At 36.1% G+C, this 24,031-nt stretch overlaps 3 protein-coding genes across 4 annotated transcripts; 2 read left to right on the top strand and 1 right to left on the bottom strand.

Moving 5' to 3' along the window:
- The first annotated feature begins 297 nt into the window (after positions 1-297).
- Positions 298-5,299, top strand: LOC140894617 (tRNA dimethylallyltransferase 9). The gene is made up of 11 exons (XM_073303176.1): positions 298-666; positions 779-832; positions 1,160-1,202; positions 1,860-1,968; positions 2,140-2,338; positions 2,587-2,809; positions 2,916-3,007; positions 3,123-3,217; positions 3,842-3,917; positions 4,327-4,466; positions 4,588-5,299. The coding sequence occupies exons 1-11, from the start codon at positions 376-378 to the stop codon at positions 4,673-4,675; spliced, it is 1,410 nt and encodes a 469-aa protein (XP_073159277.1). The 5' UTR covers positions 298-375; the 3' UTR covers positions 4,676-5,299.
- A 911-nt stretch (positions 5,300-6,210) lies between these two features.
- LOC140894696 (malate dehydrogenase, mitochondrial) lies at positions 6,211-9,419 on the top strand. The gene is made up of 7 exons (XM_073303270.1): positions 6,211-6,532; positions 7,192-7,365; positions 7,486-7,654; positions 7,740-7,801; positions 7,906-8,027; positions 8,650-8,767; positions 8,986-9,419. Exons 1-7 carry the CDS (start codon positions 6,269-6,271, stop codon positions 9,124-9,126), a joined length of 1,050 nt encoding a protein of 349 aa, XP_073159371.1. The 5' UTR covers positions 6,211-6,268; the 3' UTR covers positions 9,127-9,419.
- Positions 9,420-15,219: 5,800 nt separating this feature from the next.
- Positions 15,220-23,089, bottom strand: LOC140864075 (protein SEEDLING PLASTID DEVELOPMENT 1-like). 2 transcript variants are annotated; one of them, XM_073267986.1, is made up of 10 exons: positions 22,641-23,089; positions 22,119-22,333; positions 20,853-21,003; positions 19,924-20,115; positions 19,105-19,267; positions 18,791-18,999; positions 18,542-18,718; positions 18,218-18,340; positions 17,138-17,504; positions 15,220-15,413 (listed from the first exon to the last, which is right to left on the bottom strand). In XM_073267986.1, exons 1-9 carry the CDS (start codon positions 23,049-23,051, stop codon positions 17,196-17,198), a joined length of 1,950 nt encoding a protein of 649 aa, XP_073124087.1. In that variant the 5' UTR covers positions 23,052-23,089; the 3' UTR covers positions 15,220-15,413; positions 17,138-17,195. The 2 variants fall into 2 exon arrangements, with proteins under 2 accessions (XP_073124087.1, XP_073124088.1); XM_073267987.1 differs by lacking the exon at positions 15,220-15,413 and having other exon boundaries at positions 17,366-17,504; positions 18,547-18,718.
- Between the last annotated feature and the right edge of the window lie 942 nt (positions 23,090-24,031).

Here is a 24,031-nt window from a genome sequence, read left to right as displayed (position 1 = left end):
TTATTATTATTATAAATATTTTTCTTACAATTTAAATAATAATAATAATAATAATTTATAGATATAGTTGCGTGAAAAAAATGTGGCAGTTAAGTATTTTATGGGTTTAGCTTGTTGTTTTATTTCATTTTTTTTAAGGAAATTATGACTTCCATTATTCCATACAGACAAATATATTTTGTATAATAGATAATATGCTTAAAAAATAAGGGATGGATAAAATAATTATTATTATTTTTTGAATGTGGGAAAATTTTATTTTTTGAATAAAAAAATTCATATCAAGGGAGATTTTCTAGAGAAGCAGATTAGTAGTATATATGTGTAGAAGCGTAGAACGAAACTCCTCCTTCGCAGATTTATATATTTACGAAAATGATTGGTGGATTAAGAGTCGGGGGCCTCCGAGTAAGTTCCCTCCGCCTGCCTTTTGTGGCGGAGCCGCCTCTCCTCTTCCCCACCGGGCAACCTTCCATTGTTAGTTTCCGCAGCCGCCACCTCAGGAGGCACTGTACTGTCCATTGTTCGTCGGATGCTCAAACGGAGAAACGACCGCGGCAGAAAGTAATAGTAATATCTGGTCCAACCGGAGCCGGAAAAAGCCGGCTTTCGCTGGAACTTGCCAAGCGACTCAATGGAGAAATCATCAGCGCCGACTCTGTCCAGGTTTTTCTTTGTTCCGTACATATTATGATGACACCGAAAAATTCATTCAATGTGATGGATTTTCATTTTGTTTTCGATGAGAAGAAGTTGTTATGGTGGTTATGTGCAACAGGTGTATAGAGGTCTGGATATAGGTTCAGCGAAACCTTCAATTAGTGAAAGACGGGTATAGCTTTCGATTTCAATGTTGTCGTTCTTTTCGCTTAAATTTCTGATAATTGTGGCTCGACATTGTTTTTCATGCTTTCAAGATTGCTATTTGCTACGACAATGCTATTCTATTCACTTAGGTATTAGCCGGGCTTATATAAACGGCAAAAGACCAGGTTTACTGAATGCAAAAGTAACCTTTTACAGCTTAGAACCACATTAACCATTCGCCAAAGCAGAAAAATGAGCTTCATACTGAGCAATGCATGCTCATAGTCTTATGCACCCTGTAGACTTTAGTTTGCTGTTAATAGGTATACTGAAATCTTCACGTATTTTTCAGGAAGTGCCACATCATTTGATTGACGTATTGCACCCGTCTGAAGGTAATAGTTGCTTGATTACGTGTCACACTTGATATATGTCCGTGAGAAAGTATTCTGTTGCTTTTTGTGATTGCAGCTCACTCATGCTCCTTAAATAGCAACCATTTTTTTCTGCAGACTGCAATAGACAAAATTGGCAAGCTTCTATGCATTTTATAGTTTACAAATTTACGATAGTTGCTTTCATGCTTATATATCTGGAGCAAATCATATAAGAAGCTACAAAACGTCGTGGAGTAGTCTATTATCCATGCAGAACTGAAATTAGAGACATGCCAATATTTGCACTTAATTTTGCAAAGCAAAACATTCTTCATCCGTGCAAACCTTTTGGTCCGGCAGAATCACATTAGCGGAATATATCCCCAATAGTAAACATATTTTTAGTATTATGCGATTCTTTTGTTTTCCTTTGGCATTTTTTTTCTTTGGATCCCATTATAAGGATATACACCTAGAAGGCACTGTTAATTCAAACTCCAACTGGAGCTTGTAACTGACATTTTGATTCTATCCCGAATTCTCTTTAATCTAGCTCTATATTATTTAATATACTTTTGTTACTTAGGGGAAACAGATTTATAATTACATATGGCTCCAATTCTACCCATGGATACTTTCCTTATATCTTTGACAGAGTGTTCTTTCAACTTCCAGATTATTCTGTTGGACAATTTTATGAGGATGCAAGGCAAATAACAGAAGAAATTCTCAGTAAAGGCCGTGTTCCAATAGTTTCAGGCGGTACAGGGTTGTACTTGAGATGGTATGTCCAATGTTTCTGTGTACTGGTTACCATTTGTTTCTTTGTTATTGGTGACAGTATTCAACAGTGATTGGTGATATCGTCCATGCTTATCTTGATGTGATTCTGAGATTCCTGTAAAAACTGACTTGTACAATATTGAAGAGACATCATTCATTCCCGATTTGTAAGGTTCATATATGGAAAACCAAATGTTCCGAAAGCCTCTCCTGAGATCGCCTCTGAAGTACATTCAGAACTTTCAGGATTACAAAGGGATGGTGATTGGGATGCTGCCGTGCGGTTGGTGGTTAAAGCAGGTGATCCAGATGTTCAATCTTTAGCTGCAAATGATTGGTATCGATTACGTCGCAGACTTGAAATACTCAAGGTAGGGCTGACCTGAGCTACTTTGTATGTTTTATTCGGGCATGACGATACCTTTGTTTCATGTTTATAATATTGCCTTTTGCTTTGTTCATAATAAAACAGAGATATTTTAGAATTTCAGTTATCGCTCCTTCATTATAGATACTTTAGAATTTCAGTTTCGCTCCTTCATTTCCACCATGATGGTGCACAACTATTTCTGAACCTTGATACACACAAGAGTCTCAGTGACATTTTTTCATATTTTAGTTAAGCGGTGCATCTCCGTCAGCCTTTCCATTGCCCTATAATTCTTTCAAGGAGAAGTTTGAATCAAATGAAGTGGAAGCACTTGAGATAAACTCTTCGACTGATGAACTTCACGATAGTAAATCGAAGGACTTGGACTTTGATTTCATATGTTTTTTCCTTTCAACCAATAGGCTGGATCTCTATCAATCTATTGATTTCCGGTGTGAAGATATGCTTTCAGGTAAAGAATAACATGTCTGATAATGTTTTTATTATCTTCTCGTTTCTCTGTTTTAGATATTTGCAATGAAATGATACATATTTGTTTTGGCCTTTTGCCATGGCAGATGGTGGAATTTTGACCGAGGCACAGTGGCTTCTTGACTTGGGCCTTATGCCAAATTCAAATTCTGCAACTCGAGCTATAGGTTATCGACAAGTATGTTTTATTTGGTCTGGTTTAATATATTAAGTTTCAGAATGTAGTTTTATGATCTTGGAATTCACTAAAAGGAAGCTAAAATATTTTAATTGTCTATTATTCAATTTTTCAGGCTATGGAGTATCTGCTAGCATGCAGAGAACAAGGGGGCTGGAGTTCTTCTAGATACTTCTACACTTTTTTATCTGAATTTCAAAAGGCATCTAGGTAATTTTTCACTCCAATGAAGGTTTGGTTGTTCTTTTGTAAAATTCAGTGATATGTTTGGCACACATAGTAATTCATTCTTGACTTTAATTTTTAGCCGATTAACCTGTGGTGGGGCTCATCTTTAGAATTTAGCCGCTTTAATATTATTCTTTCATAAATTTGAACAGACCTAATTTTAAACCTTTTGTCAACATGTTTAAGAAATTCGTTGTGAACCATTGGAGGTATATGAACAAAATTATATTCCTTATTTGACTGTGTCTTGTATATATGAAAATGTTATTGGTGATGCAATACAACTATTTTATTTATTCAAACATTGACGAAGAGAAAGGATTAATAATTACTCTTTACCGGTGAAGTTACCAGCACAAAAAATTATTTACTAGAAATTTTCGCTTGTTCACCATTTACCGCATGTTGTGGTCAGTAGCTTGAAATTCTTTTGTTGAGTTTCTGGGGCATGCAAAATGATGGGGTTGGTGAGCCTTCAGAATCATCTAATTCTACCTAAATTTGTAGCTGAGTGTAGAATTTTGTTTAATTTGAATGAGTGAAATTTTGAAAGTCATTGTTCGAATCCTTGCATCTCATTTCATTGTGAATATTATTAATTTGCAGAAATTTTGCTAAAAGACAATTGACATGGTTCCGGAACGAACCCATATACCAGTGGATTGATGCCGCACAACCCATGGTGAGTACTGAGTTGTTTTTACCTTAGATATTTCTGTCATTATAAAAGAGATGGTTGGACATATTCATTCTAAATCCTGTTATCTTATATATTTTACACTTGTTTTGCTATTAATTTGCTATCAGAGCTTGTACATCAATATTATTTAGTTTTAGATTAAATGTCAATCTTTAGTTGCAGTGCTTAAAATTTGATCCATCAGGAAGAAGATATTAATCATATTAGTGTAAATTGTCCCCAATGTTCTTTACGGTCTTGGTTGTGCCAAAATTTCGGAATCGGGCTCAACAATATTAGAGATCTGCATGCAAATCTACAGCTCTAGAATGGCACCTAGAACTGTGTTAAACATGTTACTAATTGCTGTTGGCTTAAGAATGTTTTTTTACAAAATGAGCAATGGTCGCAGGAAAATGTGCTCAGCTTCATCTGTGATGCTTATCATGTACAAAATGGGAAACTTAACGTACCTCGATCTCTTAGCATGAAAAAGGATGTTTCAAATCATCGGGAAGTCCAGGATTTAAAAGCTTATCGCACCAAAAATAGGTATTTTTTTTCAGGATGTCTTGTACGTCTTATTTTCAAATAAAGCTGCTAAGAATGAAGAATCCAAGAATTACTAGTGTTACAGCTTTGTTGATCTAAATGTGTTCTTGCATGTGTGAAGACATTTCATCACGAGAGAGGACTGTGGCAGTATTCTGGAATGGGTGAAGAAAACTCAACAGGGGCAAGCCACGGTCTCTGTTCATTAGCACACAAACAACTTGTTGCCTACTGAAAAATCATGGATCCCAGAACTCCTGAAAACGGGAGCTACACAATGCACCTTATTATGTGTGCCGCGAGGCATTCAGTTTACTAGACCTGCTGTTGGATTGAATTCTTCGTCATAACTAAAACGGTGTGTATTCAGTTTTATGAGTTTGCTGCAACGCAAAGAAAATTGAAAACCATAAATTTCCCGGACAGGGAAAAGGGGTTGCATTAGTAAGCGCTGCACATTTCTCTTATTGACATCTCAAGGTCAGTCAATCAAGATTTTAGTTGTACCGGATAAATCGGTTAAAAGTTATATATTATTCTGTTTCAAGCTCCGACAGACGTTTAAGTATCGTGTTAAAGACACGAGCAATATCCAAGAGTTGGTCACCACCCCAGCTCTCTAATGCCACAAGACATTTATGAATAGAGAGAGCTTTGTAGGCTTTGCTTTCCACTACTTCATTTTTGTTAATACACACGACTGTTTGATTTGCAAATATGTCACTTTTTTGCAGAAGATATTGTGTTATGTTCCAATCTACAGGTAACTGTGAGTTGATTGATAATTTTGTGATGCCTCCCATCTGAGAGTGTAGGTTTCTTGTGTCCGGCCCTCTCAAGTTTATGGCCTCATATTTAGTCATATATGCCTTGGCCCCAATGTCTTTATGGGGGTGAACAGAAGATGGAAATGGTATATAAAATCGGTGACAAGTTTTAAATGCGAACCAGTGGTCCAAGATACTGATGCATTACAGAATGAATATCCACTAGTCACCACTCGTGTCATATTCGATTCTTCGTTGATCAACTTCTTCTGCTCGAATTGTTCACTATTTTTAATCGGCTGCTTAAAAATCATCATCTTCCGCTCTATTTATAATAAATAATAAACGAATATAAAACTAATTTCCAGCATTTTGATTATTAAAATTAAAGTAAAATATTTTTTTTTTAAAAAAAAATTTCGACAATGAGAATCTTGTGTCGACCATAAAGGGTCTCTCCACTAGCCACACTATTTCCTTGAATTTATCATGTGATTTGTATTTTTGTTCGGTGATAATTGGATTTGGAGTTCATCTAATGTGTTTGTAAACAAAACATTTGTTTATACACGAAATATATTGTTCAAAAAAAGTTTTCATTGTTGAATAATATATAATTAAAAAAAAATCAAATTTTGTGTCTGTTTTTCCAATAACATTTGTCTGCTTACCAATCAAAATGTTAAGGTAAAAAACAAAATTCATTAAAAATTATTGAATTTGCCGTCCTAATTATTTTATTTTCCCTGTTATTATTTAAACATATGCATATATATTAACATTAACAAAAGAAAAGCACAAATAAAAAAGAGAGAGCAAAAAAAAAAACGTAAATTAAAAATAAAGGTGGAAAATGGGTGGCCAGGCGCCTCGAATTTGACGAGTTCTATTTTCTTCATAAAATAAAAATAAAAATAAAAATAAATACCCCCTTTTGTTTATTTTATTATTTATTATTTATACAGTATACCTCACTATAGTCTATAGCTATTACAGTTTCGCAGACGGTCAGATTTCGCCTTTCAACAAGAAGAAATGAAGGCCGCCATGTTGAGATCTGCGCTAAGGAGGAACAGCAGCACCTCTACAGTCGCTGCCTCGCATGTATTGCGACGCTGCTTCTCATCGGAGTCGGCGCCGGAGCGGAAGGTTACCATTTTGGGAGCCGCAGGCGGGATCGGGCAGCCGCTATCACTTTTGATGAAGTTGAATCCTCTTGTGTCTAAGCTCGCTCTCTACGATATCGCGGGGACTCCTGGCGTCGCCGCTGATGTCAGCCATATTAACTCCAGATCTGAGGTTCTAGGGATCTGTTTCGCTTTTATTCTGAAATTATTATTTTCTCATTTTTTTAATTCTGTTGTTTGCTCTTTTTGTCGTTAGGTTTTTTGAGCTTCTTTTCTGCTTTGTTTGCTTTCAATTTTAATTTGTCGGTTTGGATCCATGTCTTTGATTTAGTTTGGTCGCATGATATGTTTCCCCCTTTGTTATTGTTTAGCTGTATTGGTGTCTGCTTAACTACTTGTGAGCTTGACTATTTTGGACTTTTAAAAGCTTGCCCTTTTCCCCACGATATGGTGGTTGTGGTGGTTGCATTTTATAGGAAAACTAATTTTATGAAAAGTGGGATCCTTGCGTTCTCTCCGACTCCGTGAACAGAAGCTGATACATGTAACTTCTTGCTTCCCGGTCTATTATTATGGGAATGGGAAATATGAAAAAGTGATTGCCAAGATCTTAATCTGATTTTCTTGCTTCTCTTATCTCAAACACAAATTTGAATGTCAATGATATTCATATAGTTAGAGAGGATTCTGTTGATTGTTAGTTTGTCTGTAGAATTGTGGCGACAGCATTGTTTTTTCGTGTGCCTACCACCTGCTTTGTTCACTTTGTTTTCTCATTGCCTCAAATATTTTAACTGTATATCAGATTTCTGTTGTTGCTTGTCTGTGTAGGTTGTTGGGTATGCGTCAGACGAGCAGCTAGGGCAGGCTCTTGAGGGTTCGGACATAGTCATTATTCCAGCTGGTGTACCCAGAAAACCTGGCATGACCCGTGATGACCTCTTCAAGATTAACGCTGGGATTGTCAAATCTCTTTGTGAGGCCATTGCGAAGTACAGCCCCAATGTAATCCACGACTTTAATTGCATCTTTTCTTTGCAGTTTATCTAATTTTAGAATGAATTTTCTTTGCTACTGATCTACAAAATTGTGAGAATAATAAGCATGGGTTTGTTGAAACTTCAGGCTCTTATCAATATGATTAGCAACCCTGTGAACTCCACCGTCCCAATTGCTGCGGAGGTATTCAAGAGCAAGGGAGTATATGATGAGAAGAAGCTGTTTGGTGTGACTACCCTCGATGTGGTGAGAGCCAAGACATTCTATGCCGGAAAAGCCAATGCCAATGTGGCAGGTATGGCAAGCTGGCATTTGCTTGCTTTAAGTTGTGATATTCATCTGTAAGTTGCAATTTAGGAACTTCTTCTCTTTAATGACAGGTGTGAATGTACCTGTCGTTGGCGGTCATGCTGGAGTTACCATTCTTCCCTTGTTTTCACAAGTATTGCATTTGCGCTGGATTTTTTCTTCTTCCAATTTATGCAATTATTTTTTCCAGATATGGAATTCATTAATGCATGCCATGTCTCTGTTGTTTTAAAACAGGCAACACCAAAAGCAAATTTGTCGCATGAAGTCATTGAAGCTCTAACAAAACGAACACAAGATGGTGGGACTGAAGTTGTTGAGGCCAAGGCTGGAAAAGGTTCAGCCACTCTGTCAATGGCGTAAGTAATGTGCTTTAGCCTGCTGTTTGTTGATGTTTTTTGTTGCTTTAATAACAAGCAGAAATTTGAACTTTAAATGTTTCCTCGGGTGATGATACATCAGGCGCTTAGAATTGGTAAGTTTAATTTGAATATTAAAGTCATCTAATTACTAATACAACCTGAAATAAGTATGAAATCTATGTGCTTGTGGGTATTAAGTGGTCTAGCAACGGGAGACGAGCTAAGGCCTCTGTTTTGGTTTTTTAGTAGCTTATCTTGATTGGGGAGGGTGGTTGATACATAACTCATAATCTTATGCCAGCAATCCGGAATGTAAGTGTGTTGCATTTTAACCTAATGTTCTCTGATTTAATTACCCGGGATTTTGATTAATCAATTCCTTAATGCCTAGTAAAGTCCATATATTTTATGCTTTGATTAAAGAATTTATTATAATTTCATCACCTTATCTGAACGAACCTGAAAATTTAATGGTAGGAGTTAAATGATGCCTGTTATAGCCTGGCTCATGTCTGTCCGATAAAACTGTAATAGGTGATGTGTGTAATTCACTCACATGTCATGGAGACTAACTCTATTTGAACAAAATTCTGTGACAGATGCATTTTTTCTTTTGCAGTTATGCTGGGGCCATATTTGCCGATGCTTGCTTGAAGGGGCTCAATGGAGTCCCAGATGTTGTGGAATGTTCTTTTGTACAATCAACTGTGACTGAGCTACCTTTCTTTGCATCCAAGGTGAGCGAAAAAGTTAGGGTGTTCTTATTTCTTCTTATCTGTCGCTTGAAGTTGAGAAAATTCAAACCAATTTATTTCCCTGTTCTGTATTGGTCTATTCAAGTTTGTTATTGAAAATTGAAGCAACTCGTGGTTGCTGAGTAGTATGTTATTCAAAGCCAAATGGAAATGCCAAATAAATCTTGAGGGTTGTTTAATTTTGATAATTTCATTAACAGGTGAGACTCGGGAAGAACGGTGTTGAGGAAGTTTTGGGTTTGGGTCCACTATCTGATTATGAGCAACAAGGTCTAGAAGCTCTCAAGTCTGAACTGAAAAGTTCAATTGAAAAAGGTATTGCATTTGTTCGTGACAGTTAAACGGCAGCTGGCCAAACTCCATCCTATTACCAAGATGTTATCACAATTTTGAGTCGTTTGCCTATTTTGTATCCTCTTCAAGTGTTTCTTGCTACGCAGAGGTGTTATCATACCTTTACTTGAATTAGGCTAAAGGCATTACTTTGAATAAAAATGATACAGTCCATGCAACTGACTGAGTGACGGTTTTGCTGTAGAGTCTTAAATTATGCTGCTGTTGATCGAGATTACTAGTTAGTAAGACTTTGAAAGTGAAATAATTGCAGCGGGTTTTGCTGCTCGCTTAATTTCTACATTGTTTGAAAATTCATTGAATCATCCCCATATTCTTTACTCGTGACTAATATAGGTTATGCTAGTATTGTTATGCTTGGATTAATGGACTTGAGTCGAGAAAGGATTTGAGGGACGCAGTTTAAATGGCGATCTTTTTGGTTGAATTTGAAATTCAACACATCTATTATTGAAATTGCCCAACTTGATATGGACAGACTGTGAAATTCATTTCAATTTTGTAAATCTAAACAAGTCAATTGAATTGCAATCTACAGCTTGAATCCATCAATCCAAGCCCAATCTAATTGGAGAGGAAAGGAAATTTGATTTATGGTATTGCTGAATTCAAATACTGTGATCCAAAATTAACCAAGACAAAAACTGTGTGTATTCTGGAGACCTTTTTTTATTTCGTTTTTTAAAATTTGACATTCTAAATCCTCATGGTCATAATTATTGGCTGCATGACCCAATGAAAGATATTGATGTGACAAATTTTAAAGTAAAAGGTCCTACATAACAAAAATTCTTATGCATCCGTCACGTTTCGAAATAGATTTTCATATCACTGAGACATGTATAGTCTTTTGGATTTTCCATCGAAGTAAAATGAAGAGGGGATTTATTTTCTATTGAGTAGGGATGCACCGTGAACGATAAATAAGCAAGTAAATCTGGTAAAAAAAATTAAAACGAAGTCTATTTCATAGTTGAGTTGATTTGGATCGAAATTTATGGATGATGAAAATTTCTTTTTTGCTAAAAAAATGGGGTAAATGTTAATTTTAGTAAATTAATGAGCTTAATTATATAAATATCATCTAGATAGTATTTGATGCGATTATCATAAAATGGGTTTACGGGTGATGGGCAGAGTACTCGGGTGAAATTCCAGCAAGCTCATTTGTCCCGCCTTGGATGCGATCTACACGCTAGGAAACAAAGAAACTCGTAAGTGGGGGAGCCGGAAGGGTTTCCGGCGTCGCCACTCCGATCTTAAGTCAGGTTAAGATGTATGGAGTGGGCTTAATAATTTTTAGAGAAAGTGAGTGTGTGAGAGAGAATAGTGATAGGTGATAATAACGTACCTTGTCCATGCGCAGGAGCCTGATATTTATACACGTCGGCTTGGGTTATTAATGATTACATGATATGGGCTAACTGACAGTCTTTAATGCGATGTGACAGTTACCACATGTGATTAGACACTCCGTAACTTTCGGGAGAACTCATACCGTTGAAACGTGATTAGCAATGATTTGATCCGTAATAAGAGCCTGATACACTCAAGGTAAACGTGGCAACTTCCTGACCCTTAAAATAAAAAGTCTGGCCCCACTTAACCCTTTCCTCCTCTCGTCTCCCGGGAGCTTGTTTGCGTGTACCCGGTTTCCGGGTTTTTCCCGGACTCCCTTGATTACCCGGTCGTTCGGGACCTTTCGGGTACCCTGGACCATCGGCTCATCGAAAGCCCCGGGTTATCTCTATTAGGATATCAACACACTAGAAGATTAATATATGATTTTATTCATAAGGTTTCTTACTCCAATGTGTAAATTACGTCCGTCATAACCTTGCATGAAAACCCATTTTTTTAAAAAATACAAATAGAGTGGATTTCATATGATTAGTGTGACAATTTCAACTATTGAATCTAAAAAAATAAAAAGCATGGATGATTAAAAAAAAGATTTTCAATAAAAATATGACAAAAACTCTTATGAAATGGTCTTAAAAGTAATTTTTTTAAACGAATCTCTTATATGGATTATCCATTAAAAATTATTACATGTTATGTCAAAAATATTATTTATTATTATAAATATGAATAAGACTGACCCGTTTTTCGTATGAAACTGTCTCATAAAATAATGCTCGAAAAAATATATGCGGAACTCATCTAATGGTTTTCCCGTTTAACCCTTGCATGCAGAAATATCACCTATTATGCCGCGTGGATAAAATAGTGTCCCAAGAAATGATGATTTAATAGTTGGAGTTGTCGCTTGTTTTTTTTTATTTTTTTATTTTTTAATCTTTTTTCCCTAAATCTAAAAGAAATGTGTACAACAGGAGAAACTTTATATGTAAAGAATTCACTCGATGCAATATTAGGTCGCAATCGCACACTACATGCATTAATTAAAGGGAAAATAACTTTTTCAGTCTAGTAACTTGTCCTTTTTTATATTGGTTAACCGATTTTTATATTTTTGGTTTTGATTGAAGAACTTCTGAATTTTGGTCCATTTATCGTCGAAATGTTTAATTTTAATTTGGTGACTAAATCTGATGTGTCCGAAAATTTGAAGTTGATATTGAATGGAAGTCAATTTATTGAAACCAACTTAATATATATATAAAAAAAAGTCAAACAAACTTTACAAGTTATTTGTATTCCACGAGAAAAATTCAACCATCATATATATAATTCTAAAATGTGCTTTAGCCACCACTTAATTAACGATTTTAGGCGAAAATCGAAATTCTCATGTTAAAGAGACCAAAATAATCGAAATTCATAAGTTATCATATTAATGTCAATATTTGAAAAGTTGACCGACTAAAATAAAAAATAAAAAAACAAGTAACTACACCGAAATATTAAATATTTCCGTTAAAAGAAATAAACACTCACGAAAACAAAAGTAACGAGTGAAAATTAATCAAAACATAAGCATAAACAAAGACTCTTCAAAGTTCCAACATCTCCTCCTCCATACAACAAGACTTTAAACTCTACTTTTTTTTTTTACTCGATAAAATTAAAATCACACAAAATACTTTCCCTTGCGCATGTGCATTTGCACTGCTAATTAATGATGTTTAGGGTCAGGTCCACCAGGACTAATCCGATTAGTTTCGTACAAATTCTCAGCACTATCAATTCTCTCCAATCTCGCTTTAATGATCTCTTGCCCACTCCGGAGCAATGACTGCCCCTTCCGGTGGGGGACGGATGGACGAAGAGAGCGCGACTCGCAGACGATTGAAAATGCGACCAACATCAAACACACCAACAATTTTAAACTGGCCATCAATGTGACATGCATCAAACAAATGGCTCGAGGCACTGACTGAAAGAATGAAGTATAGAGAATCTAGTGTGTGAAGGTAGAAATGTTAAGGCATGAGGAGTTGGTTTATATAGAGTTCATATGATCACAAACGATAATATATTTTAGTTATAGGGGGGCAAATAGGGCAATTATAGTGGAGATTATGTATATCTATAAATAATGATGGCAAGCAACTTTCCCATTAGGATTATATTTAAAAGTCTTTAACCTCAAAATATGGATATATATATTCAATCGCCGACGGGGATTAAAGGTTGTTTGATTTCCTTCTCCACAATGTATTCCCGGTGAACAAAACCCAATCACGTACACGTTGCCTACTGTGAAAACACAAAAATGGATGGATTGAAAAACATTTTTGATCTCGTTTAAGATAATTATGCTGATGTGGTTCATAGGCTGGGGCTATGCTACACCGAGTGTGCTTCACCCGGTGCAGCATTTGCCCTTCATTGGGTACGGGACCCACACGCTTCATCCGGTGCAGCATGTGCCCGGGCCTGGTTCATATATAAATATGCACTGAAAAGAAAAACGAAAAAGGTCATATTGAGAGAAAGATATGTGAAATCATTGAGTTTTTGTGCGGCGAATATTGCGTATTGCGTTTTGATGAGAGGATTTGATTTGACAAGAGATTTGAAGAATGTATTTGAAATGACAGTATTCTGAATGCATTTCTAACTCATCATAATTATCATTGCCTCTACACGGATTAGTAATTGATGTATATCAAATCCATCCACTATAAATTCATCCAAACAATCAAATGAATTTGACATCCATAACTTCAAATTCTTGTTTTCAAACACAACCTTAGAGATTTGAGGTTTACCGATGGTTTCATTCTTGACTATCATCACAGAGATGAGAAATGTGTGGAATCCGAGGCCGTGGAATGTGATTAGAAATGTCATGCATGAACATACGACATTTAAATCAACACAAAAACTTTTATGAAATCGTTTTATATATTAATTTTGTTTGACAGATTTTTTCTTCGACAAGACTCGAGAAAAATATTATTTTTTATGTTAAAAGTATCACATTTTTATGCTTCAAATATAGATTCGGACAACATATCTCACGAATATAGATTTGTAAGACCGTCGTACTGAAGACCAACACTTAAATCAATACAGCATATAGATGAAGTTAGGTTAGAAATTGAAATAAATGATTCTAGGGACACCAGCTTTGGTAGGATGAGTCCATTCAAAGGGCAATATATCATGTGATGAGATTCAAGCATCCACCTAATATACTTCCAAGTAAGATTTGCCTTCCAAAAATAAAAAGCATTTGCGCTCTAGTCAGGTGGATGGAACATTTCTGATTCAAACGTGAAGTGTATCAAAGTTCAGTTTTTCAAAACTTGTACAAAAATTTAAACCTTTACATCTCCATATCTCCTCAACTCCGACTCCAACAAGCTCAAAACTATTCTTCTGCACATTCTCTAAGACATGCCAAAGTTTGATGTTTACTGTCAATTTCTAATCAAATTCAAATGGTATATAGAGCATCATCATTCACTACATGTATGTAACGAATATTAGCTAGTCAGACAGCCACATATGGAGTACCCTCTCGTTATCAATTGTATATCCAAACACAGAGAAAGAATGTATAGCCAGTAGGAAATATTACGTACACACTTCTTATAAAACAATATGATATATGGCAGCCATCAAAATTTTCACCAACATGCCTAGTCAGAGTTGTTTGGCTTCTTGCAGCTCTTGAGGTCATGAAGCTTATATATTGGCTTCAAATCCCAAGCTTCCTTTCTGCAATAATCCAAAGCCAAGATATCCTACAGGGTCATGATTTCACTTGTGTTTGTTTCTATGTGCCAAGGGTTGCATGTAAAGGCGAGAATCTAACCTAAGTTTGGCTTCTCTTAGGATTAGCTTTTGTGAGTAAACTACATAAAAACAAAGGCCACTACATCCACACACCTATTACCTTTTGATCTATTGGTGAACATCATCCAATTTCAGTTCTACTAATTGGAACAAAACACTTCAGAAAGGCACTTCCAAATTCTTGCAGATATCATATGGATACTTCATTTCCTAATTTCTCATTTTTTGTGGAATACCCTTCTTTCCAAAGATGTTCTACTTCGACCTTGACCCTAGGGATAGTTACACGTGCCCCGTGGTACCACAAAGAAACATATTTTGACGGCCAAACTCAGAATCAGATGGCAAATAGTTCAGAGTTAAAGGAATTTACGTGGAACGGCTAAAAGTTCCCTCGACACTAGCGTCATATATAAATAACACTACAGCAAACCGATTGTTTATAAAGGTTCCTGGCGTCCCAAGAGTCAAAAGGGAGCAGTTCAACAGAGACAAAAAAAAAAAAAAAAACTAATAAAAATACCCATTAGTTCCACACCATAAATATTGGATGACAGCTAAGGTGACAATGTTAAAATTAAACTAATCAATCTCTCATGTCATTTGTTTAGATACAAAAGATGAGTGCTCTAAAAAGCTTTTGCACTTTTACTATTAAGTGCAACAACATGAAACGAGTAATAGAATTTACTATTTCTACAATTCTACTTCATTTGTAAACCAATTGTCCAATATAAAATATACTATGCCGTCAAGCCTACCAAACCTTAACAAAATTACAAAAATTTATGGGTTCACCATGTTCTCAGAAAAGAAAACCCGATCAAACAAATTTTTCCACGAGCACCTATCACAGCCACAACTTGGAATTGAACCAAACGAAGGTTTCATTACTTAAATATTCACATGATAACAATACGTCAGATTTACAATATACACAAGAGTGACTAAAGAAATGAAATAAGTCTCCAAAAGTGCATCTTTAACAAATCACATGGCATTTCAAGCAACCTCAGCGTCGTACGGATATTAATGGTGATGCCGACCTTTGCTTTCCCACCACCTAAAAAGGAATTGATATAAATATTGATTACAGGCCACAAACATCCATTTAACTAATCTTGGACAATCAATATCTTTAAATGGTATTCATTTTTTTAAAAATTTTATTTCTGTTGGAAAGATGAGCAATACATGACCCTAAAATAAATTTTTACAAGTGAAACGATATACACACACTATCTGGAGGATGGGTTTTACCTAAAAAAGTTCAAGCTCACTGAATCTAGAAAATGCAAGGTACTGCATAATCTAGAATTGCAATGTTGAGGAATCTTCATAATCAAAACAATCATGTAGATGAACTTGACTCGTTGAGAAGTTCATGAGCCGTGGAAATTTAGTCGAGGGACAGAACATTTGGGGGAAGGGGCTAACAGTTGACATGGAAAGCTAGTACGAATGCGCGCAATTTTAAAAAACAGGAAAATTGTGAAGCTGGCTCTGGCTAAACAATTTTCAACTGATTGCGGAGTTGGTCTCCCATGTTGGCATCAATCTTCCTATACAATCCACAAAAACCCGTGTAATGTGGCAGCCCCACCACAGAAATGACTATTACCCAAGGGTATAAAAACAATGCCCAACTTTATCACTTATGGTTAATTCAAGTGACGATGACCATCATCGTTGCGGGCGAACAGGGCTTTCCGGGGACTGTAATCCAAATTTCACGTGTATATTTCTGTTTTAAAACTAAGTAACCTCTGTTATCGTAAATCTTGCATCCATAGCTGATTCTTCGTGTCTATACAGGTATTATCAAAGCTCAATGAAATTAGCATGGAGAATGAATAAAATGATGCAGCTCTCAAAGAAAATATAATAATGTTATCCTTTGGCTTTACTTTTGAATACACACATTCAATTAGACTCCTTAAAAAGATTTGACTATTAGGATACAAACAAATTAATACTCCCACATAATGATTCAATTGAGACAAATGAGAGCACCAACTAAGAATAAAATAAATGAACTTAAGTCAGACTTGATTAGATTTAGCACATTCAAACTAACACTGAAAAAGTACTCCATTTCTTTACGTAGTGTGTGGCTCAAGCCATACTATGCTCATCCAGTTACTTAAAATTGTCTTCAGAAGCAGATGATACCAATTTAAGTCCGGTACACATAAACTGAAATGAAACTGGATTTATAAAACTAGCAATGTTTGTTCTCACTGGTCAAACCGACAATCCTTTCGGGTTTTTTTTAATGAGTATGTGTCGTAATTCAGCCCATTACGTAACTATAGTAAGCATCATTAAGATTGCAAAATGTAAACTTTCTCGTATCACCCTTTCCACTGTCAATTTTCATTGGAACATAACAAGTAAAACTTACCTCTACTACAAGAAACTAACTCAAAAGACTTGGGTTGTGAAGTATGTCAAACTTACAAACCATTACATGATTTTTGTGAGTTGATGAAGGATACTCATAAGTCATAACAGAACAACTCGAGAGGAACATATACACAGAATTTAGCGGCTTGAAAATTTAGTTTGCAAGGAAGCTATTCAAATTATAAGAAACAATTTTCATAAACTGACTAATGGAAAAGAACCAATTTAAGATGTTAGCAAAAAATGAAGAATTGCATGTTAAATGGAGTCTGGCCGAAAAATACAGTCATTTATCAGAAAATGGTCGGAAAAAGGAGACGTGGACCATAAAGATTTGGAATACCGAAGAGACCAGCTGATACATACAAAAGTAATCCAAACCTGTGTTCTTGTGGTCCTCTGCTTTGATCTAAAGATAGGGTCAAAAGCAGCTCTCATTCTAGTCAGGGAGGAACGGTAATCTATCAACAAAGAAGATCGACCCATTGGTTTCATCATGTATTCCATGTGACAGCCCAATGTCGTTAGCATCATCATCATCCTCACTTTCAGGGATATCATCATCTATTTTACTTTGTAAAGGGAGGATTCGCATCCGTACACCAGTCTCAGATTCAACTCTTACTGATGGAAGCTTGAATTTACGAATAAGATCCTTCTGAAGCAACAAGATATTTGATGGGCGGGGAAGTAGATCTACAGGTTCCCCTTTTGGAATCACTACTTGCTCAATTGCGATTCTTGCTTCCTAAACATGAAATCATCAAATTGCTGAGTCAACAAAGGTACATCTACGACCATTAAAAAATGTGATCTTGTGCAATGAATAAACTTCATTGTTTATAGATTACAAGTGTACATGATTAATACAGCCATAGCACAGGAAACCCTTTTGTCCCTGTGCGTGTTGCTAACATGTGTTATTGTACTCTATATTTTCAAAACTCAGCACAAAGCACCAGTCACTTCTCATGCATATAAACTTCAGTCATCATTTTACTTGAACACCTTATGACCTACAGGAAAGAATGCTCATCGGTATTTTACAATACTGAATTACTGATTGTCTGATCCACAAGGCAATGAATATTGTTGCCAGATATCTAAAATTTATTCTATCATACTGTAACTAAATTTCCAGTCAGAGCCATAAAGAATAGTTTACCTTACCATTTGTCATCTTTTTTAGAAACATATCGAGATTGATTTTCTGCATAAAATTCTTGATGTTTAAGGAAACGACCAACTTGATTTAGGTTTGTTGGATTTGACTCACATTTTCAACCCACCAAATATCAATTTCAGTAGAAGCCAAAACTTATCCTTTCCTATTTCCTAGGAACAATTCTTTTATAGAAGAAGACTTCAGTTGTGAACATAACAATCAGAAACAAGCTTTATCATAATTCACCAACACATGCATGTAGCTAGGTAAATTCAGGGAACAGAAATTTAGTTTACCTCCAGAGCGTCCATTTTCTCTGACTCATTTGTCTTGGCCTCAGATTCGAACATTTCAATACCATCGGCAAAATCAGATATGAAAGACACTATTGTCTTGGTTAGCTGAGCCAACGAGCTTGTCTAAGATAGAAAGAGAAGGAGAAGAAAAATCACAAACAATCCAAACAAAAGACAGAGAGGAGTTAGAAGTGCTTTACCAGAGAAAAATGGCAGGAGTTGAGATAAGAATCAGGTTTTTACTTAAGTTTCAGCTGTAACCATTGTTGTGTGTCGCAAGAAAAAAAACAGAAAAAACTACATAATCTCTTTTTTTATCACCACCTTACAGATATAAGTGGGAATGCCTCGAGATCTAGCAGCAGCTTGAAGCCGAGAGTTCTTCTTGAACTTGGACTGTAATGCAATCAACATATCCGCTTCACTCATGTTGTCGGTATATTCAAAGTTGCCATCTATCTTCAACTGTTTCATACCTTGAACCATACTTGCTTCTGATATCTATAATAGCTGCTCGCAGTATAAGTTCCACGTATGACAAGGATTTCACACAATAATTTTAATGATTCTTACCCCATAAAGAAATATACGGAGACCATCTTTGTCTTCACCAGAAATCTCTTCTGAGACCATGTCCTCAGAGAAAGGTGTAACATCAGTCAGATCTGGCTTATGTTGAATCCTACTTTGTCCTTGTGTTTCAGATGAGTTAAAATTTATTAACCCTGATTCAACTGCATCTCCAAGATTTATCTTCCGAAACTCGAACCTAGGATTACGGCCTATAAAATCAAAACAGCAATAGCAACACATATAAGATGGTACCATAAACCTAAAATGTAAAAAGTAACAATGAACATTTTTGAAACAATGAAACCAAAAAAAACCTGAAAGTATAGCATCTACTGTTGCTTCTAAATTACAATGGACTCGTAACTCTGTCTTAGAAATTATCTCCACCCCGCAACTAAAAGTTGAAGGTCCTTTTCTCTCCAGCACAGTCTTTTGAACACCCCTTCGATTTGCCTCCTCATCTCCTAACGTCACACTCTGGGGAAACAGTAGGGATAATGTGACATTGTACCGAAACAAAGAAAGATTTTGTAACTCTGGCTCATCCATTACTACTTAAGCAAACTTCATCAACATTGTATATACACATACTATGTGCCTGAAACTAATCTAAAACTATGCAATTATAATTTTCAACAACAATATTGTCTGGCCTTTCAATCATGTTTGCTAAAAGTAAGCATACAAAAATAGCAAAAGGCAGTGGGCATAGACAAAAATTCTACAAGCTTCTGATAAAGTGGGTTGGGAATTAACTTTATTTTTCAATTATATGGTGGTTGGAGGACTGCAGACACGTATGAAGTGTCCTCATAGGAAGGAAAAAGAAACAGTTGCAACTAGCCGAATTCCAGATTCGTCAATACTCAATAGTTAGTTAGCTTATCACCTCAAACATCCGTATGAACAAATAAGTAGGAATTCCCATCCATGATTCCATCAGAAATCATTTAAAACACCATTCTACATTTGTCAACAGAAATTCACAACAAAACTACAGGATATCCCATTTTCTTGTGGTCCCTGATATTTTCCTGTGAAATTCTGATCAGGTTTCTACCACTTGATGGTAGCCAAATCATAGGCATCAACAGAAGACAGGCATATTTTCCTTCAAGTTCATCAGAGATTACCTGCACTCCTCCAACAAGCATCTCCAAAGCAGGATTCATCACTAAATTTTCAATAGTCACTCCATGAGCAGTTGCAACTAGCTGAATTCCACGTTGTGCAATAGTACTTGCAGCCAAAGCTTCAAGTTTTGTGCCGATTTCATCAATCACAATTACTTGGGGCATATGATTTTCAACAGCTTCTATCAGCACCTATGAAATACAGAAATATTCAAATGTTATCTCTGCTAAAATACTTTAGTGTCCAAGAAAACTGCCATTTAGAAAATATAACGTTTGAACTCTACAGATATGCAGAGTACGGCAGAATGAAGAAAACAAAGCCTTTGCATATGAATTCATTCATGTGGTTATCAGTTACATTCATGTGGTTATCAGTTACAGTGTGCTCCCGTTTTCTAAACTTATAAAAGCTCGTCAGCTTGGGATGCCGTTCATCCTTTAATTTAAACAAGCTTTATCCAAAACGCATGCTTCCAATTCTGCTTCCAATTCTCACAACAATTCAACAAATGAAAATTTTAGCACTCTCATTGCTACATTTTACTAAAATCACATTATATTGAAAGAAAATCCAAGTGGCAGTTGAGATAATACATTTCATCAAATTTTCACAAACTGAGCTAAATAGTTTTGATCCAGAATTTTGACATCCTAATGAATTAGCAAACTGTATCAGTATGTCTCTCAAAAACAAGTGTGTTCATCATCTTCCCACAAGAAAGAAAGAAAGCATGTGTCAATCCAAGTCCATGAATCAATGATTAGACAACCACAAGACAGGAAAGAACACACGTCTATGAAAAGTCCTTGTAGACCTAAGATATCCCTTTCTCTCAAAATCAAATTCAAGTGCGCCGAGGTGAAAAATATTCTTCAAACAGACTTGTTAGTTTCCTAGGCCATAGAACCAAAATACATTTCATTACCTTATGTTGCACATCCGAATGTGGCACTTGCATCCTACGAGCATTGCCTATTCCGGCATGAGGAATATCTCCATCGCCACCAATTTCATTCGAGGTGTCAACGATCATCACACGTTTCTTATACTCATTTGCTAGCATGCGAGCTACGTCCCTTAAAAGCAAGAGCAGAACAAACATAAATTTTCATGTTTGAACTAAATTCTTAGTATGCAAATTTCTCCTGAATTAGTTGCTATTTGGCATTTGCTTCAAGCATATTAAGTTCATGTGCCAGCATACTTTCTGCCATGAAACATGGAAATATCCCAAGCACTGGTTTAGGATCAGATAGATAAACTGGCTGGTAATTTTTACAATTGTTTAAGAGCGAATGGCAGAATTTCAAAGACAACTAATTACACCTATCTGTATTCGTAATCTATACCAAGTTCAGTCCTAATTTCCATCTAATAGGAGTGCGAGGCAGAATTTCAAAGACCCGTCATTCTAATTTCTACCTAATAACGACATCGATTCTAACAAAAAAGTTTTCAGTGAATTCTATTTTAATCCAAACCAATTTTAGTCCTCCAACAAGGAATCCCGAAAAAGAGATGGATAGAAAGAAGAGGGTCAGAGGAGGAAAGTAAGTGCAATGATTCACTTCCTTCAGAGAGTTTTTTCTTTTAAGGAAAATAAAATATTGGAAAAAGGTCATTGATCTGACTAACGAAAAAGTTCACCAACAAAATGACGTGGATCCCTATCACTGATCACCAACAATCAACATCGAGTACAGATGCTCTTAAGTAAGCAAAAGACTGATAGCCTCTAAAAGATTTCCCATTTCCTAGCTGTATAGCATGGGCGGAAAAAGAGATGAATCAGAAGAGGCTAATCATCTTACGCGACAAAAGTAACGCAATGTATTTAAATCAGAAAGTTACAGTAGTCTGAATTCTGAAAGAAAATATAAACTTTCAAACAACAACAACAGTGCAGAAAGCAACTGTTGTGATCATGTATGTTCATTTCTATTATTACCTGTTAACTGCATGATCCATTTAATTTAAACAGCTCACAAGGAACGGGCAAACGAAACTCACAGATGATCGCTTGAGAACTTCACCATTGAGAGATATATACCATTTGATGGTTAATTCCAATCAGTCAATTGAGATAAACGCAGGTTCTAAAACATCTGATAATCCAAGGATTTGCATGCACATAAATTAAATGTATTAAAAGGGAAAGAAAAACCTTTCTGAGGAAGATGGACGTACTGACCTGATAATTGTCGTTTTTCCCACTCCTGGAGGCCCAATAAGTAACAAGGAAGCACCCTCCTTGACTAAATCACGCAATAAGTTAGCACTTCCTGACACTGCACGACCAACTCGGCAAGTTAAACCAATTATGGCTCCTTTCCGATTTCTAATAGCACTGATGCGGTGCAAGGTTCTGCTGATGCCTGCTCTATTATCCACTGCGAAATCACCAATCTGTAACAAGTAAGATCAGCGTCAGCAAACTGTAATATTTCGATAATATGTTCCGTGGTAAGGAAAAGAAAACCCTTCACTCTTGCCTTGAGCTACATGTCCAGAAAAAATAAAAGTTCAACATCAATAATAACGAAATCAGTGTAAAAACTGAAAAGGAAGAAGAAAAGCCAGGGGAAGGAACTGCCCCCGTAACAAAGTCAAGTCCACAAGATATATCAATGACATGCGATTACCAGAACAAAAAATCAAAATCTCCGAAAACCCAAAAAAGCATAAAACGAAAAAAGAAGAAGTATCAAGTTACCTGTGAAGTAGCACGTTGAATATCCTCCGCAGTTATCAGGTGATCCGACAACACGTAATCCCCCGACGGAAACCTGGCCAATGGCTTCCGGCCCATGTCCATGACGACCTCAATCAGAAATCGGCGCTCTGGATGCTCGGCCACCCTCCGCCGCATCTCCTCCGGCAAAATATCCAGCAAACGCCCCAGCTCCACATTAAAATCTTCATCATTAACCGTTAAGTTGTAAGAAGAAGACTGGCGTACCAACGATTGCACTCGAGTAGAGACCGCGAGGTTTCGGGCCGGAGCAATACCCGACCCGGGTAAGGTTCTCACAGGTTGGCCGCAGTACTGGATGGAGGTGAGAATTCGGGTCGGGTTAACTGGAGGGTTGAAGTGGAGCAATGGAGGAGAGTAAATCATTGGCATTGGCAGTTAGGTTTCCACATCGGCAAGTGCCATTTGCCAATATTAGCAGAACAGATTCTTAGACCCAATGGTTTTGGGCTTTGAAGCCCATGTTTCCAATTTCAGCCGAATAAACAAAAAACAGGTATTTATTGCAACGGTTTTTTTTGGGAAAAGTCTATGTCACCCTTGGGGTAACGTGGCAGAGTATGATTGGGGTAACGTGGCAGAGTATGATTGGTTAAAATTAGTAGATCCCACGTAGACCCCACTAATTTTAATCAATCACGGATTGCCACACCACCCCAAGGGGTAGCATAGACTTTCTCGTAGGGGAAAGTCTATGTCACCCCAAGGGCACTGCTCTTGGAGTAACGTGGTAGAGTAAGATTGGTTAAAATATCACACAAAGTCACAAACTCAAGTCAGTCTTTTACGGTTTAATTTTATGATATAATTCTTCTACTTTATTCAAAAAAAATTATACTTTTTTTATATAAAAAATACTTCTTTTCACTGCAACTATGGATTGAGATCATCGTGTAGACTTATCTCACAGATATTCGTCAGATCGTCATGAGATTTACTCAATACATTACCATCTTCGTAATATTCGATTTAAGTTTTTTTAAAACAAAATTCCAAACACCCACAAAACAGTTGATGATTTATAGTTCATCTAACGGTAAATTTTCTTTCTCTTGAACCCTAATCACAATAAAACTCTTTCCACTAGGCCGAGGAATTTATGCTACTTCAACAATTTTTTGGGGAAAAAAAAACCATGCCATGAAATCTTTATAAGAAAATGTTTTTTATGTGGAAAATATTTGATTAGGATGGAAGGGATGAGTTCATACTAGGAAAAAGATAATATTCTAATGTTAGATACACATACAATGGTCCAAAATTAATTTAAACATGTGAGATACATAAAAATATATGAACTTACATAACCAAATTAAAATTAAATCATTAAATATATATAAAAATATTAACCT

This window comes from Henckelia pumila, chromosome 4 (genome assembly GCF_033568475.1).
Source record: "Henckelia pumila isolate YLH828 chromosome 4, ASM3356847v2, whole genome shotgun sequence".
Taxonomy (NCBI): domain Eukaryota; kingdom Viridiplantae; phylum Streptophyta; class Magnoliopsida; order Lamiales; family Gesneriaceae; genus Henckelia; species Henckelia pumila.
Note: the sequence above shows the minus strand (reverse complement) of the source record. Positions and strands in the feature narration are given on the sequence as shown.